This window comes from Montipora capricornis, chromosome 12 (genome assembly GCF_036669925.1).
Source record: "Montipora capricornis isolate CH-2021 chromosome 12, ASM3666992v2, whole genome shotgun sequence".
NCBI lineage: Eukaryota > Metazoa > Cnidaria > Anthozoa > Scleractinia > Acroporidae > Montipora > Montipora capricornis.
In genome coordinates, this window is record NC_090894.1 from 19243426 (window position 1) to 19262144 (window position 18719).

Below are 18719 nucleotides of genomic sequence, written 5' to 3' on the forward strand. Positions count from 1 at the left end.
CGTGAAGTCTTAGCATCCATTTGGAAGAGTGCAGTAAAAGGATTCAGACATCATTTAAAGCCGTGTGTCTTTCGATTGTCGATTACGTCATTTCAGTTGGTAAGGTGCACTGAATTCTAAATTTTGAGGCCCGAAAAAGGGAGACTCTTGGAAATTCATTCCAAAAGTAGAGATTTCAAAACACATCGTTTTGTTTAAAAAACGCTTCAATTTTGGTGTTCACAGACCAGTAAAAGAGTAAATTGTTTGCATCTTCTTCGAAAACACTGGCGTAGGTCACAGTAGACACAGATGGCTTTCAGATCTGTAGTCCAGGTATTGTGGTCGAAATCCCGGGCTTGGTCGTCGGGTACGACGCTCTGGCGCAATGTCCGGAGGTACTGCGTTTTTCTGTCTTGTTTAAACATTTCGTCAGCACATACGTAAATGTTCTGGCTCTCTGCTACGTACCATACCAAAAAAGATACTGGCTTTTACACTGAGTGAGTGTTGACGATCGGGGGCTGTTTTTCTTCACACACAGAGTTTGTGACAATTCTCTGCTTGTAAAGACGGGTTTTACGGTGACGTCGATCTTTGCTTCCAGAGAATAGACATCTTTGCGTACGCGGTCGGCTGATCGCTGATCTTTAAAAGGCAATACTTTGTAAACAGATGGGTCTACTGAAGGCTCGGTGTGTATATTTTATTTTATTATATGGAGGAGAGTGTTTTACTGGGAACTAAACCACTCGTAGATTCCATACGCCACTACATCCGGGACCCGAGTGGCGTATTTTCCGTATGTCACCTTTGTGAGTGTCGTATCGTTCAATGACGTCACGATTCCCGCCTTTTTATCCCGCCTTTTTTATAAAGCCCAGCCGTATTTTTAAAACTTGACTACTTTGAAACACAATAAAATCGGAATTTATCAATATTTAGTATCCATATAATAAAAAGAACATTACACGTTGGCTCGAAGATATGAATTTTATGTTCTCGTGGCAAGAACAATATCTCACTCGTTCGCTTCGCTCACTCGTGAGATATTGTTCTTGCCACTCGAACATAAAATTCATATCTTCTCGCCACCGTGTAATATCCTCTATATCTAGTTCCTGGCTGAACTTATATATGGTGGAGTCGACCAATGTTTTCGGATAGCGCAGCTTTGAAAACATGGTGCTTAGCTTGTTGCATTCTTTTGCAAAGCCCTCTTTGGTGGAAGATGGACGGTACGCACGGTTAACCGTCGTATTGACTAGGCCTTTCTTGTATCTGCTGTCGACGGGGCTTTGGAAATGGAGTAGCAGTCCTGTGTCGGTTGGTTTTCTGTAGACTTTCGTTGCTAGCGTGCCACCACTTCTTGCCAAGACTGTACCGAGGAACGGAATAGAATGCAACAGCAAGTTTGACTGCTTAGTCTACGTGACACTTCCGTACATTTTCTTTCTTTTTATTTTATTTTTTTCCTTATTGTGTTTCTTACCTTGGGAATTATACCCATAGGACCCAAAAATATTTTATGTATTGTTTCACATTTTATATATTCGTATACACCTTATACTTGTTCACTTTTTAACGTGATAATGGCGTAACGTAGCGCCGAAACGTCGTTCGCTTTCTTAAATGTACTTTAAGAATCTTTTAGCGTTTAACTTCTTAATCAATTTAAATGTAATGTCTGAAAGATATTAGCCCTTATAGTTACTCTGGAATTCGAGATGAAATAGAGTGTATGTATGTATGTAAGTTTGTTGGATGTATGTTACCTTTAGCAATGCGCGTGCGTTCACTTTGTAATCTGAGACTCCAACGCGCATCATGTGGAAGATACAATGACTGTTTTTTCAACAATATTAAAGCGATCGAAATCTTACGTTAACTGATGGACAAGCGCGTAACTGAGCTTTGTAAAGGGTATCTGTCTCATATGGTCAAGGGGCCGACACTGATTTCTCTCCCTCACATGGGGGGATAGGTATTGGCAGGTAGAGAAGGACGAACCGCTTCACGTAAGCGAGGTTCGGCTCGAAATCCCGGGCTTAGTCGACAGGTGCGATGTTCAGAGGTATTGCGTGACTTGTTCAAACGTGTCAGCGCATGCGTAAATGTTCTGGCTCTCCGATACGTACCAAACCAAAAAGAGATGTTGGCTTTTACAAGGAATTCGCATTGCAGTTGATTCTACAAGCATAAACGTAACGTAAGAACCGTGTCTAGTCTTCTCACACAGGACACAGATAGATCATCCCGCCGTATATTTCGCAATGGTTAACACTTGCAGTGTCTCGAGAAACTCATCCTTGGCTACCTCATTAATTGCGTGTGACGGTGTTGAGTTTGAATAGGAAGCCTAAGCTCGGGACGGAAACCGGAAATGAACATTTGGCAAGTCAAGACATTAGTTTCTCCAAGATTTTCAAACTAATTGTCTCTCATAATGAAAAGAAACTTTAAAATACCGCTTAATCTCCCTAAAATCGACATCTTACTTCCAAAAGAAAACGGTCAATTCTGAGAACTTTTGAATCTGCAAATAAAAGATTCTTCCCTCAAGATTAAATGACAGCCATAAAAGGGGTAGCACAGCCTGTTACAAAGAGAAACAGAGGGTCCAAACCTTAAACCTTCCCCGTCCTGGCCGGTTTCTATCAACTTACGCACCCCCCCCACCCCTTCCATACCTGCCTATTCCCACCTTAAGCTTCACCTCACCTCCCTGCACCCCATCCCTTCTATATGAGGCGGTTTAACTGACTTGGGAAGGGATGGGTAAGGAAATTTTTGCTGGCGAGTGATTAGATTATTTTTGAGCTGCCCGGCTTTTCAATCCTTCTTGATAGGAGGATAAAGCGTGTAAGTATCCTTATTTCATTTTAATCACTGAGCAGTCGACTGAAATTTCAACGGCGCCATGACTTCGTTCTCATCTTGCCGGAGTCAGAGGATTAAAGGAATAAAAGTTCTCTTGTTTTTAACGCACCAACACTAAACAAATGTACAGGTGCTTAATAGAAGGGCAACGGAAGTTTTTTTAAAGAAACCTGCGTCGAGTTTTCCCCAAATTTTGAGACAAACAAGTTAATGTTATGTCTCATTTCATATTGTTTGTTTTTCAGCAGGTGTCTGTGGTAGCTGCTTTAGTCATAAGCTCTTTTGTCCAAACATCATCTTTTGGCATCGTTACGCTGTGAACTCTCCGTAGTTTTTGCATACCTTAACTCTCAACACCTCGAGAGTTCAACCCTATCTTGTACACGTTTCCTGTTGTTTAAACTTCGCCGCGTTCCTCTGTGAATCAGCGATCGTTGAAGATTTCCGTATTTCCTCAATTTGGTTCTCTTTCTTTGATAGCAAACGGTTAAGTTTTGCGAAGGCTTTGTTTACGTGAACTTGACATATGCCACACGTGCAGTGAGCCTCCGATACCTGCATGTCATTAATGCTCGCACCGCATGCTATCTTGTCTGAAGAGTTTTGTTTGAAAACATTCCGCTTTGGTCCGGTAATAGAAAAACTCTGTTTAAAGTTACGAAAAAAAAAAGAGCTGAAATACTTTTTATGGCCATGAGCACTTAGCACAACTTTATTTTCACAATTTTTTTTTTAACCTAAAGAGTTTTTGTGTTGCCACGTTTGCTGAGGATCGCCGTCTGGTCAATCCAATTTTCCCTCAGGGTGTTTATTCAGTCAGCCGTATTTCAACGCCGACAGGAACCATTTTTCCGCTCAGTTCATTTCGACAAAAGACATCCGATCAACAGGTGGAAACTGGTGCTCGATTGACACAATTCAGCCGCTCTTAACGCTGTCGACTAGAATAGTTTTTTTCTTTATTATAGTTTGGAAAACACGCCAAATGCTATTCTAGAAACAGTTCAAAACCAAACAATGTGCATTATATTAACAGTTACTGTTTACTGAGCAAAAATTCTTTTAAAAGGTCGATCTCTCCAATTCTTCTTTCCATTGACTCGGACTTCAAGAAATCGCGTTTGAATGCAAGAGCCCCGAGAATAAGATGCCGTTTCATTCGTTTCCCATGGGGCTTGAAGGGCTCCGTTTGATTGACGGGCATAACATGTGTTATTTAGTTTTGGTTGCAGTAGACGCGGTCAGTATTGTCATAGTGCAGTTAACTGGTGTTCTACTTGTCACTGCAATACGCGTTTTGTTTTTCTGACCAGAGATTTCATTATGGGAGCCACGCCAAAATTAAACAAGCCCCGCTTTCTCTGTCGTTTACCGAACCCGGTTTTTTTTCCCACGCTCCGACAATTAGATCCTTGTCATTGAGCAGAAATTGTTACTGTATTGAAATCTGCCGTTTTACTGACTTTTCATCGTATTTGTGCTTTTATACTGTGGCGTGTTACTGCTTGCAGACACCTGTACGTGTTAAGGAACTTGTAATCGGCCATTGTTTTATGAAGTTTCATAAACATGTTAAAGAATGGACAGTTAAACTTGTAAAAGCTTTATGCCGCTTTGTGGTTCAGAGCGCCCCTGCTCTATAGTCCCTGCCATCTATTCTTAAATCGTCTCAGGTGCAACAGTTCGCACACTCTGGCAACCTGCTTATTTCTTAAACGTTTTCACCTAACCCAAAGGACTCCTGGCCACTTTTAGGCTTTGATCGAGAAAAACGCGCCCAAATCAACCCAAGCTTCAAAGCGCGTTTTTCTGTCCATTTATTGATTGCATTTCGATTGTATCCGGAAATTTTAGCATGCACGTGACGGTAATCTTACCTTTCGAAAAAGTTTTTGTCTCATGATCGCTCAAATGAGTCTAGCCTAAATATTTTTCGTTCCACGCAATATAACAAAGGTTCATTTCTAATCCCTGCTTTACACATGAACGTTATTTCCCTGTCGTAAAACACTATATTTGCTGCTTACAGCACGATTAGACAATGGTGTAACATATTTTAACGTCTCACCCATTAGTGTCGCAATCGTAACGAAAACTTGACAATGCGTGTTATCACTAGGACAGATTATTCTTTTAAAGCTTTTTTTAGCGGGCAAGGGCGTTTCCATGTGGGAATCTCTGTTCATAAATGACCTTGAAACAGGTATAATGGATGAGGTGATTATTAAAAGTTATTATTAATATGGTTCCTCTTAATTGGTCTGTCCAGCAGAGTCGGGTTTTTTCTTTCATCTTCTTTTTGGTTCCAATTTGCTTTATAAAATTCTCTTCAACGACGCAAGTCATATTTGTAAACTTGTAAGACTTGGATCGCCATCAAGTCGTAGCGTGTAAAAGATGAACCGCGGAATCGCGTAAACTTTCAATCGTGCATTGGCAGCCGGGACGTTTTTTTACACAGTCGGTAAACCAACATTGAACAACAAAACTGATAATATTTGTGTAAACAAATAAAAGCATAGTTCTAATGGTACCTAAATTAAAAATTCTATACGTTGGAAGATTTGGGTTTCCACAATAACTATAATAGAGCTCATCTGGCTAGGAGTGTATCAATGGTGAGGCAAGCAAGAATGGTAGTGACGTTTTCTAAACCGGTAAATGAGATCCTCGCCAATATCTAAGGTTAAAAAGTCTTTGTGGTCCTTTCAAATTCTTAGCTCATATTTCTTGACTTTGAGATTTACGCAAAACCAAGTTGTGTGAAATCGCAATATTATTATTTTAATCAAGCCCGGTTTCTTTTCTGGTCTCTTTTACGTTTAGTTTTCAATAAAATGATTGACACGCGGTTTTATTATTTCTTGTCGAGCACTTTAATCACTTTACTCGGGATTGAAAGTCAGTAGATCGCACAGGTGTCATCTCTTACGAAGTGACTGTTAAAACACTAGATTTAAGTATCTACTGGTGGAATTTTGTTGTTTTTACTTAAATCTCATTGTGCTTTCAATTGAGCTGTGATAATTTAATCACAGATTTCACGCTTGAGCATTTTATCGTTTGCCACATGTTTTACAAGCAACTTATGGCTTTCCTCAGTTTCTTGGTATGCTGAGGTTAGCGTCTATCACTACACCACCTTGATTAACATAACAATCAATTTCAAGAATTTTCAACGGCCAAATCCACCGAAAGCTTTCTGATCAAATTGCATGTGTGTTTACAAGACACGACCCAAACTTCACTAGATCACCCAGCACAGATTCGAGTGATTCTTAACTTTTCATTTTAATGGGAAAAAGTGGGGAAAAAAGCCTCCTTTTGAATTCGTTTCAAGGGGTTTGGCGTGGTAAAGTGAGGCCAAGTGCAGCAGAACTTTGCTCAAAGGCACCAAAGGTTAACGATACAATGGAATTTCGTTAATAACTGTCACATGTGGTTAACCTGGGAACCATAAAAGAAACTCCCGCCAAAATGGAGCTCGTAGCGATAGATCCATCACATGTGTGAAACGTGCAACCACGCGGCTTTTGCCGCCAAAAATAATAAGATGTTTCAACAAGATAGCGTGTCGGCTGGCTTGGCTGCTATTCATACATATTAACTTGTTATTTGATTTGTGGGTTCTTTTCGATTGCCTATTCACTAGCCACGCGAGTTTTTTCACACGTTGCTATTCAGTGTTATAAAGCAAGCATCTGCCTTATTGAGCACGTTTAAAATACGCGTCGGCGGCGAAAGGTACTTGCAGTCGCTCCAGTTCTTACACCGATCGCCATGCAACGCGAAATTTTAAGTCACCCGTCGACCTTTGGTTGATATAGCAGAAACGACTCATTGTTTAATAACAGTACGTCATGGCCAGCTACACTGGATGCTAAATTATTAGTGCAAGGAGTTAGTGTAGTGCGTATCGGAACTCGACACAACGCGTAATTAGCAGTGATCGGGAGAAAGATAAACACGACTCGAGTATTCTACTATGAAAGTTTACACAAGAAGTCGATCAAAGCAGCGCAGAGGATTACGAATTTTAGCGTGCGGTGATTTTTCGCATTGAATAGATTCTTGTCTGAACAAGCCTTTAGAGACAATGGTTGCGCGAATAACAATAAGTACAATGGTAATCGTTGGCTAAACAATATTAAGTAAGAGCGTGGTCTGGCGTGATAGCACGTGTGTTGAGAGAAAAATACAAAGCGTGGTCGACTGTTAAGCAATATGGATACATCACACGTATTGTTCGTTGACTTTTTGACTTTTGTAGTACTTAGTTGGTGTGAAATAACTGGGTCCTATAAATTTCTCCCGTAAATGAGCCCTTGCCAATATTGTCAACATAATAGCTCCACGGCGTTAATTTGCGGAAAAGAAATGACAATGACAAACCTCCCAACACGCGTGCCAGCTAACAATTTGAGTTAATGGCATCTCTCTTAAGAGGAGTTTTCATCAACACATTAACTTTAAAATGTAAATGTTTTCAGAGATGGATTTCAGTTTTCAAGTTTGCAATTCACTGAAAAAAGCCTCGAAAAGCAGTTCCAAAAACATACATGTGTTTGTTTTATTTTTGAATGAACACTTGAGTTATTCACTTTTGTCTAATAACTACCAGTTTTATATATTTAAATTCAGAGGCCGAAAAAAACAGTTCTACATTTTTTTGTGAAAACGTCCCCAATACTTTAAAAGACACATTTGTTGTACTCGGCTAAGCAAACCCGACCTTCAAGCCTTTTTCATCGTCCGATTGCTGCAGCTGGCTATCATGAGCACTTTCAGATTGGGCTTTCCCACCGTGCAAATTTCTTGTCTTTTTATGGACCAAAACTGTTTATAAAATGGATTCAAGACAAAAACAAATATCGTTTCTTATGAATCAGTCTTAACTTGATTAGAACCGCGAGAAGGCTAAAATCGAGATTTTTAGATCCGCTGTTCCCAATGTGGAGAACAAAAAACGGAATAAGTATGGAGTACGATTAAATCTACTCCAAAAAGCATCGAGAATCGATAGTTTTCCTTGAGACTTATCAAAAATAACGATATGCATTGAGTCTTTTCGAAAAGCGTTGGCCAGTTAAACAGACTGAGGTGAAAAGAACCTTATTTTTTTACCGAAGAGCGGACAACTGGACGGTTGTCAATTTAATAAAAAGGCAGCCATGACCATTTTTTTTTTCAGCCCAACGTATGAAAGACAAAATATGTTAACATTAAAAATGAATAAAATGTAAGAGAATGATAATCTACCGCCGTGGTGAACTGACAACAACTGAAACAGCTGTTTTCTACCACGTTTGCCTCGCAGACATTGCATTGAGTTAAAAACGCAAAACTCATTTGGGGTAAAATAAATTATCAATTGTAAAATGTCGTTTGCCAGAAGATGCGACATTCATGATACTCTCCGGCTTTGCAGACAGGCTGTCAACAATCTTAGCACGGATTAAAACATTATTGTTTTAGTCAAAAAGACTATCCATCATTCCGGGGATATCAACAGTAATATAAGAGTTAAGTCAAATAGTCCCTGGTTCTTCGCTCGATAAATGTGATCAGTTAAGACTGACAGAAAACACGTGTCGGAAGTGATCCTTTATGTCCTTTATGCGCACGATTGTCGAACAATTTTCACTACAAGTTTTAGTGGAGTTGACGAATGCTGATTAACAAGTGAATGCCAAAGAACTTCTCAAAGTTTGTATTTCAAAAATTTGTTTGATTTATGGAGTCCGTAAACTAATACTAAACTATGGAGTGTTCGTTTTCTGTTGCCCGCCTAAACTTTTGATCTAAAAACAGCGTAAAAAGGCAGTTGAATGCAAGTGAGTCGCGCGTCATGTGTCAGGTCGCGTGGCAGGGTCGCGTGTCCCCGCTTCCCTTTGGATTCCCCCATTGAAATGTTTTATTAAATGCCTGCGAAGTGGTGGTGCGGTCGCCAGTGCGAACTCTGTAATATCGTTTAAACGAAATAACATACATTTTGATGCATGACTGATCAATTCCTAAATACGTACATCATGTTTCCTTTTGAGTAGGCGGTTCTTTTATTCCGAAGATCCAAACGCAAAACTTTGATATCATGAACTTCATTAAATATTACTTGAAAAATGTTGTTTAGTATCTCCTTTTCTACTGAATAGCTTTTATGACGCCACACGCAAAGCAAAGATTTTTTCACGATAAGCCGGATGTCTATCCCCTTTCCTTAATTTCGACAATTAATAGCAATACAGTTGAAATTCAGCAGTCAGTCTTTTTTTATCCCCACTCGGGGGCACAAAAAGTCCCAGTAGTGGCACGGAATATATAAGAGCATGTTTTTCGTTTTTTACCTCCAAATCTCTCCGAGATGGAATCCTTTCTTTTTTTAGGAGCATTTTAACATAATTAGCGTTATTTTGCGTTTTCACTTTTTCCTTTTCGAAGTCCTTTCCTTTTCTTCTTTCGAGTTTCATTTGTTAACATGCAAATGAAAACAGCTGTTTGGAGCCGTTGCCTTTGAATGCGTCCATTGATTAGAATAACAAAACCTTTTCTCGTTTGTAAGCGCTTGTAGAAAAACTCAATTAACAACAGAGTTGACTGCGGATGAATTTTTTCGCATTGTATTGTACCAGGGAAAGAGCATTTTCGCTTGTAAATGAACAAATAAAAAGTTGAACCTCACGCCTTAGGTAATCTTCTTTGTAACCGTATCACACTTTTCGAAACAATTTTCCGCAAGATCAAAATGCCAACAACTGAGGCACGTCGATAATTATTTTCCAGAGGCAATAAATTTTCCTAATCAACCGACGAACAAACATATAAATAATTCTATTATAAACCAAAAGCTGTGTTTTAATGTTCAACCTAAGCGTGCTTTCGTCTAATTCAGGCTCTTTAGTGGAATTGTTTCGAGAAAGAATGCTTTTTATTTGGACTTTCCTTTTTTATGTCTTTACGAAGTTATTCATACGGAAAAAAATTTCCGCCAGTGCGTATCGCCTCGGGAAACAAGTCTCTAAGGTGCTGAGGAAGATTTGCCTTTGTCGACTTTCTTTTCCTCAATTCCGTTGGTGTCTTATTAAAAATGCGCATTCTTGAAGCATTGTCAGTCTTTCGCTCTCAGATTTCCGATCACAGCCTCGTTTTTCTGGTTACATTTCGCCCTTTTGTTTAAAAAAAAAACGTATTCTTAAGTCTGATGGAGCAATGAAACTTAAGACTTGGAGATCAAACTTTGCGTATTTATTATTCGGCCCAGTGGCTACTTGGATGATCTTGTGGTTTGGCGCCAGCCAGCTTTGAAATTGCTCTATTATCGTTTGATTTGGGCCGTGAGAAAGCCGATCAACTTCACAGATGATGTCTATACATATGTAAATCAAGCTAAAGTGTCTTAAAAAATGTGCAATAAATTCTCTAATTATTCTATGCCAAACTAGTATTCATTTATTCAAGATTACACCTGCTTTGTGATGGCTGTGTTTTTTGTTATTATTCACGAACTCCCATCTCTAATTTGTATTTGAGTGAGTGCAGCTAAATTATTTATTTTGCTGCGTTAAAAGCTTCTCTGGATCTTGATGCTCATTTTTGTCCAACGAGTTGTGGGTCAGGCGGTTGTGCATGCAATGTGCCTATTAAAAACAGTCTCAAGGATGAAAGAGCTTTGTTTTTCAGCGCTAAATACTTCCTGACAATTCACTTTCAAAAGCAAAAGGACCAAGCACCTTTCGTTTAAAAAGCATGATGCATTGAACGCATTTCCTTTGTATCTCGGGCTGCAAACATCAAGTTAAATTGCTTTTGCTTGGTAGCCAGGGTGACGGTAATAATTTGAAGGGAATTCCTTTGGAAGGGATTTTAGATCTTTTGACAAATCTCGAGAGCTCCTGTATAGTCGGAAGGACTTCCTCGCAACGAGCTCATACATTTCAAAAAAGGCTACGGGGACACATTGTCAATAAGCTTAATTGCGATGCCTTGGCGATATTCATTGCTTGCGGAGGATGTTTATTTTGTTTAAATGGAACTCCCAAAGTTTTTTGCTTCCAATGAACACCTTGAAGAGAAAGACAAAAAAAATCTTACCAATGAGGTGAAATAAATGATTTTAACTAAAGGCAGGAAAAAGGCTTAAATGGTGCAAATTTCATATCCAATATCCCAAGAGCTTCGGCTGAGGATATCCGACAAAATATCACAAAGATCAATCGATATGAACCGGCCTCAAAAAAAGACGTAACAAGAGAAGAGAATCTTTAGCACGGGAGGAAATTAAAAAAAAAGGGAAAAAATCACACAGCTGCCTCTCCTTTCTTGTGTCCAAGTTCATCCATGATGATCTTTTTCGAAATTTCTCGAACATGTCTTTCCTTATTTCAGAACGTTTCCTTGATCACTTCGCTGTCAATTTTTTTCTGTCCCTGAACATCTATTCTCTCTTTCAATTTATTGCAAAGGTATCCATAATAATAAAATTTTGCCTGTTTGAGTGGGCTATTCTTCTTGGTATGGTCAGAAAGTAAATAAATTAAAAACAATAACCCCTATGGCTTAAAGCCTCGCTAAAGTTAACGAATTTAGATTGCTACTTCGTTTTCCGATTCACTTTGTTGCTACGTGAGTAAATTCACTAATCTATTTTGAATCGTTTTACACGTTCGAAACATCTGCTTCGGCCCTTTAAAGTTTCACCATTGGTCCAAATGAGTCTTAAGCGAGCTTTAGAGAATTTTGGTAGATTTAAGGCAGCAATTTATTGATTTTCCTACCAACTGCTTGAGACTCACGTACGCTCTCGTTTTTGTCTTCAAGTCCGGAATAAAGTTCTTGTAAAATTTGTTTAGGCTATGATCGTTTCAAGCCAAAATTCTTGCTTTCCTAAAAAAGAATAATAAAATGTAAATTGTGTTCTGGCATGAAAGCATTGATACCGGCTACTCGACCAATGAGACGGTCTGTTCTGACCGCTTAGAGTCCAATGAAAGGCTCTCGTTTAAGGACAGCTGTCAATCACGGCCACGTGTTACAAATTACTACGTAATTAGACATTGCGTTCCGTTTCTACCGGAAACTATTGTTTATGCATAAACACTTCGCTTTGCATAAGGCATTATTTGTGTGGTTGTTTTGTGAAAATATGAGTGATTTCATAAGTAAATAGGTCCATTCAATATCAACATTTGCTTCCCAAATCTTAAGCACCGCGAAAAAACGACATCAAGGAAAATTCAAGACCGTTGCTCGAGTACGGGCAGCAAGCAGACCTCGACACACCCTCGATTTTTAATGATATGTTAATATGGCCGAACACCCGTCATCACTACAATACCAAACACGTGTGAGGAATGACAACAAAAACATTTTCAACAAAGGGCGGGGCCTTCGCGTGTGACATTTCAATGAACAGTTCGTAAACCTCTTAACAACCAGTGTATGAGCGCGTAACCAGCTGCCATTGCGAACACAATTAAAACATTTGCTTTTCCGATCTTGAGAACATTTCAGCTTCCAACGGGCCGTGTAGACATCTCGATCCCTGAGCGAACAACACTAGAAATATTTCTGCGTTGGATTGCAGCAAGTGTATCACTTTAACAAGTGAAGTTTCAACAGCGTCTTCGCTCTGATAACGGTCTGAGAAACCATCGTGTTTATTATTGTTATTTTCGTAGTTCTTCGGCGGTTCCTGGTAGACGGAAGAAAAATATTTTCGAAGCGACAACTGGTACATCAGCGAACCGACAAAGGGAGAGATCATGCCTAAAGCATTCCTGGTAAAGAAGAACAAGAGATCACACCCGGGTAATGGATCAACGGAAAAGAGAAACGTAGAATACAATCCTGTGCCTGAATATCGCGAGCTGGATAGCGTTGTGCTTTCGACTACATCTGCGGTTTCTGAAATTATGCATTTATCACCGACCAAGACGGATAATGTACCGGTGTTAACTTCGTTAAGTACGCTGCTCAGCTCTTCGCCTAACAGTAACATAAACAGTAGCGCATTCAAACCCTTTAAAGTAGACAAGGAAAAGGAAAATTCGCCTGCCAAAAAATTCAAGCCAACTTCGACGATTATCGAGAGCGAAGACAGAGTAAGAAAAACTAGAGACAGTGGCACTGCTGGACGCGAAGCACTCAACGATAAACATACAGATCATGGTGGCAAAACCGCAGTACTCGAACACAAGGAATTCGCCATCTGCCAAGACAAGTTCGACTTTCCCAAACCAAAGGGTCCCTTGCCACAGTCACAGTTTATCTGCCAACTTTGTAAAGAAGTGTACACAGATCCGTTTTCGCTCGCGCAACACAAGTGTAGCGGAATTCAGCACACCGAATATCGATGTCCAGAGTGTGACAAGGTTTTCAGCTGTCCAGCGAACCTCGCATCGCATCGTCGATGGCATAGACCTCGCTCACCACATGAGAAGAAGCCAGCCCCGCCACAAACGCCATCTCCGCGCGATCAACCAGCGAATAACGCTAAATCCAGCGTTGAAGAGAGCAAAATCAACCTTACGTCAACGGAATCCGATAGCGCACGAGCGTCGAGTCCGGTTGGAAGCAATCAAGCACAGTTTGTATGTGAAGTGTGCAACAAAACATTCAGACGCAAGGCTTACTTACGAAAACATATGAACAACCATAACGACGATCGGCCGTACCCATGTCAGTACTGCGGCAAAGTATTCCGTAGCCTCACAAACCGCGCCAAACATGTCCTTAACCATGCAGTTGGACCTAAGACTTTTATTTGTAATGTTTGCGGTAATGGTTTCGCCAATAAGGGAAGCCTTGATCGACATGCAAGGATTCATACAGGTGAAATTTATTCTTGTAAACACTGCTCTAGTACGTTTTACAGCTCGCCTGGTCTTACCCGTCATATAAATAAATGCCATCCCCCTGAAAATCGCCAAGTTATCGTCCTTCAGGTACCAGTAAGACAAGGTTAAATTGAACAGTTTCTTGATATCAGACACCTCAAAAAATTGCCGACTTGTATATTTCTTGTATGAAAATTGTAAAAAAAAGTATTCTATTTACAGAGACGCAAAGACCATGTTAAAGAACAGCTATATGAATTTTAAGCGTATTGTACAAATTTTTAAGTAAGAGAGTATAACTATTATGGCGAATTCTTTCACATACTGTAAAATTTCAAAGGTTTAGTATAAGGGAATGAGTAGTTTAATTCTGTATATTTTTTTTGTTTCCAATTTGTTTTATTCGCTGCTGCGGCAGTCAACTTGTGTTTGTTCTCGAAAGAAGGAGCAGCTGCCTCATAGAACATTTCCCACTTTTCTGATATTAATATTTGTAGAATGTTAGCGGACTCTTTGATGGAAAATTTCCATTCAATAAACGGAAGAAAATATTAAACTGGCCTTTGTTGCTCATTTGAAGTTTGCAAGGTAGATTTCCGCAGTTCAGGTCATCGAGAAGTCCTCATCAAAATAAGCGCGCGTTCTAATTTGCTAGATAAAGTCGATGACAAATGGTAATCACTTCGCTCAAGAATCTCATCGAGTCAAAAGATAAAATCAAAGAATGGAATCTAATGAAATTGCCGATGACTTGCATCTCCTAGCTTCCCTGAATTGATACTAGTCACTGATGAATTTCGGTTGTAAAGATCAATTGTCAACTCGAAACAATTTGAGCGGTTTTAAAACAAGTTACACGTTGACAACTTAAGGCGCGCAAAGATCGCAGTTTTTTCAATCCACCCTCTATCTTTGATCGAAAGTGTTTATTTCGCTTCTTTTATTTTATAACACTCGTATAGCCTTGAGGGGTTGTAATCTGAACAAAATCCTGAATATTCAATTATCTTAAAGAGTGCGCGCAGTTCTTAAAACATAGCAATGCAGCCGAATATTTTACCAATAGAAAAGATTCGATCGTTTAATTTACTGCAAAGATATATCAGCATGGAAATTTATTGAATTGTTGACACGTTTTTATTGTGCCGCTGTTGGGACAACCTTTCTGTTCTGGTGAGGAATTTCTCGTGAAGCCCATCAGTTCGTGTTTCCATGTAACTCTTTCTTCTACAAAACTATTCAACAATGTGACTCGTTCGTTCAAAAGTACTAAAATTAAAATGAATACGTCGCATACAATTAAGCCTAGATATATTCCTATAAAATCATGCGCTTTCTTCCTTCCAGTTTTTCAGTTGTTTATGCAAGCATATATTTCCCGATAGATGATCTACATTTGAGGCAATAAAGGATACTTACCGGTGCATTTTTTGTCAAAGTGAAAATGCGCGTGATAAAAATTCTATAATGTTGTTTTCGAGCACAGTGTGACAGAATGCACGTGTTTGACCCTTTTTTTTTATTAGCGTGTCCCTTTGAGGAATATTATTTAAGTGCAAAAAGATATTTCATCTGCAAGAATATTCCGACTTTAAGAATTCTAAGACTGTTTGATCTTTCAGTGGTTTCGGTAAGTCAGAATTGCATAATTTTAAACCACATTGGAATTTTTGTATTACGAATATTCATTATTTTCCCCGACAATAGAAATTGACGTTTATTCACTTTTTTGCCCGCTGTCTCGGTCGAGATACACACAACAATATTGCGCTCGACACCCTATAAACTAAAAACAATTAAGAATAGTCGAAAAGTATAAAACTTTCAAGAAATATTTGGAGCGACGATGGTGCTGCCGGATAAATTTCGATTCCAATAGTTAGAGTTTCTTTTCATTGTCTGTAGTGTCAACAACGGAAGCTTGCAAATTTTCGCCATTACACTCCGCCTAAACTGCAGATTTTTTGTCGCTTGAAAGACTTTTATATCGGAGTTACATGCAAGAATCATGGTCTATTTTCCTCAGTTTTCAGTTCCCGAGTCTATCGAGGTGTGTTTTCAATATCTTGGCTGTTGTACACAGCATTCACGATACAGAGAGTTTGGATTCCTTCTTTGGTCGAATCCCCGCTAGAGGCACACTGCACAATTGTTATTTTTTTGACTCGTCTAAGTCTTCATTCATACCTTGTGTCTACTTTCCAACGCACTTCACAGATCTCCTTTATTGGTATTTTCTTTGTAAAGGGAAAGGATTGCAAATCTTCAAAATAGAAGCTCTGTAAGGGAGTGATATTACAGTAACAGTTGTCACTACAATTTAATTCGTTTAAGAAACGTTTCCCGCGATGCTGATGAAAATAACTGCTCAAACACGCGACTTTTCATTTTTGGCCGCGTGGATTTTGCGACAGAGAGATCAGTAAAACTACGAAGAAGTATGCTAAAAGAGCGCATATAAACGAAGGTCATCACTTAGACAGGTGCATCAGTGTTTTCAATAGTTCGCAATGGGCGAGCGCCTCTGCCAAGAGAGCCTTGCATTTCTAACCGCTCTTAGCGTTCATTTGCAATGGCAAATTCTAAATTTCTTAGCATTTTATTAATTGTACGCTGCGTTGTCGCCCTGATGTATGTTCTTTTATGTTGTATCAGCTGGAATTCTTTCGCAATAGAGCACTTAGCTGTCACCAATGTTCAGCGCAGCTCAGTTTAGATGACATGAAATGAGTTAACCATTTGCGCTTTTAATTCGACCACGCAACTACCATTCAATAGAAATAGTTTGAACTTGCGGGGTAGGTCTCGTATTTCGATTCTAATTTCGACTTTGCAGAAAACATGGTTGTTACGAAAAAGGTCGATCTACAGCTTAGTTACGAATTGAAATTGAAATAACGTAGGATCACTCCATTCGCTTTCCTCCAATGACAGCAATAGATGAGTCTTATGTTGGTGCAGCTGATTCAATGGCTGAAAGTGTTGCTAGGGGGCTTTCCCTTTTCAGATTTCGCACACATGCCATTGAATATTTATTCCATCGCTGTGAAAAACCGCGCAAAAAGAAAAATCCAGTTTTGCTTGGATTAAAATCAAACTCTGGGAGTGTCAGAATTTGGCTGTGTAATCCATTAGAAAACAAGTGGTGTTTTTCATTAGCTTAGGTTAAGAATAAGAGATCGTATGTTACTTTAGCCTTTCTGCCAAGGAAAACAAACGCGCCAGTTTCGCGTCAGTGCAATTAAATTTGTTTAGCACCGACAATGGATGACCCGGTGATCAGATCCTTCGCAGTACCACACTCGTTAAAATATATTCAGGAGTCGTTAACTTCTAGTTGTTACCCGGGACAAAAAGACCTCACTCAAATAATTCTTTGGGATGGTAGTAAATGGGTGTAATAATGTCTTTCTAAACTTCTGTAATTTCCTCCGTTCCGATTATTGACTCGTCTAAGTTGTGGCTCTCACAGCGCGGTCGCCACGGAAACCAAAGTTCATCTTTGTTCGCAAAGCCCGCGCCATGCGGTGGAAATTTTCATTAAATCTCTATTTAACTAAAGCTTCACTTTACATTATTTATTGGAACTTTATAGCCAAAATAGCTGCTCTTTTTCGCGCGATTTTCTCTCTCACATATATCTCACGTATTTTAAAGTCTTTCCTGCTCAAAAAGCTAACCGCTCACATATTTCCGTGCACCCCCTTTGTTGGCTTATTATGTTTAATTTTCTTCTTTCTTATCTCCGTCTACTTCTCGAAATTAATTTTTCTGCGGGGCGGGGAAAGATCCCCTTCACAATTCATTTCCTGCCAGCTAGAGAGCTTAGACGTATAAAACATTTTTGACTGACTTGCTAACAGATAAGGACCTATCTAAGAGATGTTCTCAAGATTGTCAGAAAAAAGTAAATGAGGTCTTAAATTGAATGCACCAGTTGATCGCTTTTCGTTTCATGGAGATGGCATTGTTACCGATCGCCGAATGGCTGCACTCCTCAACAATTTTCCGAACGTGATCAATCAAGTTGTTCAGTTTTCGTTAAGTGAGGTTTTCCTTTGTCCGGTTTAAATTATTCAACATGAGTTTGTTCATTGTTATTTGATCGAATTGAATTCCCTTCAGTAATCTGCAATTGCTGGGTTACAGTGACGTTATTCTCCCATAGATGAGCGCAAATTGTCAACTCTTTTCGCAAGGGGAAGGATTATCTCGCACATCTTCATTTCACTGAAAAAAAGTGGGTTAGTGCTCTCACTTTTTGCAGGCTGAACAGTTAATTAAGGATCTTCCCAGATGAATTTTGAGCAGTGCATGTATTTCACGCCACTAGACGTATGCATGGAAACACATATTTTAAGAGGAACAGTGAATAGCTTGAACTTCACTTGTACTCCACGGTCGTTGGCCTATTTATCAATGACGCGGTTATTCTATTCATATGCAGTAATTAACGAAATCGCTCGAAAGCCGTTTCCTGCCTATATATCGTTTTTTTTTTATTTCCAAAAAACAAATTTTCTTCAAAGGATCGCCATCAATCGCTCTTAATTGCTGCACTTTAATGGCCTGCGAAGATGACACACAACTATTTAGTTTAAATCTACACACTTGGTCGTTTCCTTGTCATTGTTTTCCAAACGATATCCCGCCGCGGTTTTCAAAACCTTTTAACAACAAAATGTTGCCACTGAAAAACACGTTTTTTTTAAACTCTCTCTCTCTCTCTCCTCAACGAGTTTTCGAATTGGCCGTTCGCTTGAGGAAGTGACCCTCGATGTTTGTGCAGAACCCGTAAAACAAGGTTTATTTACAAACTTAAAAGCATGCCGCTGGAACTCACTCAATCGATCGTTGATATTTGGAGGGAAGGAAAAAAAACAGGTGTAAGAACTAAAGACTTTCCCATCAAAAAGTCCATATCATTACTGGCGCCATTTATAATACGTAACTTAATTCAAATTGGCAAAAGACGATCATTTGCCTTGAATAAAATCGTTAGTGATTGTATTACGGGAAAATTTGAAA

The 18719-nt window shown here is 39.3% G+C and overlaps 2 protein-coding genes and 1 long non-coding RNA gene across 4 annotated transcripts in view; 1 reads left to right on the top strand and 2 right to left on the bottom strand.

The window, feature by feature from the left end:
• LOC138026739 (uncharacterized) overlaps positions 1 to 18719 on the bottom strand; it is a 269593-nt gene that overhangs the window by 218948 nt on the left and 31926 nt on the right. The gene's annotated exons all lie outside the window — the stretch shown is intronic.
• LOC138026700 (uncharacterized) overlaps positions 1 to 18719 on the bottom strand; it is a 29168-nt gene that overhangs the window by 2924 nt on the left and 7525 nt on the right. The gene's annotated exons all lie outside the window — the stretch shown is intronic.
• On the top strand, positions 12300 to 14247 carry LOC138026317 (insulinoma-associated protein 1a-like). The gene has a single exon (XM_068873611.1). It carries the CDS (start codon positions 12618 to 12620, stop codon positions 13818 to 13820), a length of 1203 nt encoding a protein of 400 aa, XP_068729712.1. The 5' UTR covers positions 12300 to 12617; the 3' UTR covers positions 13821 to 14247.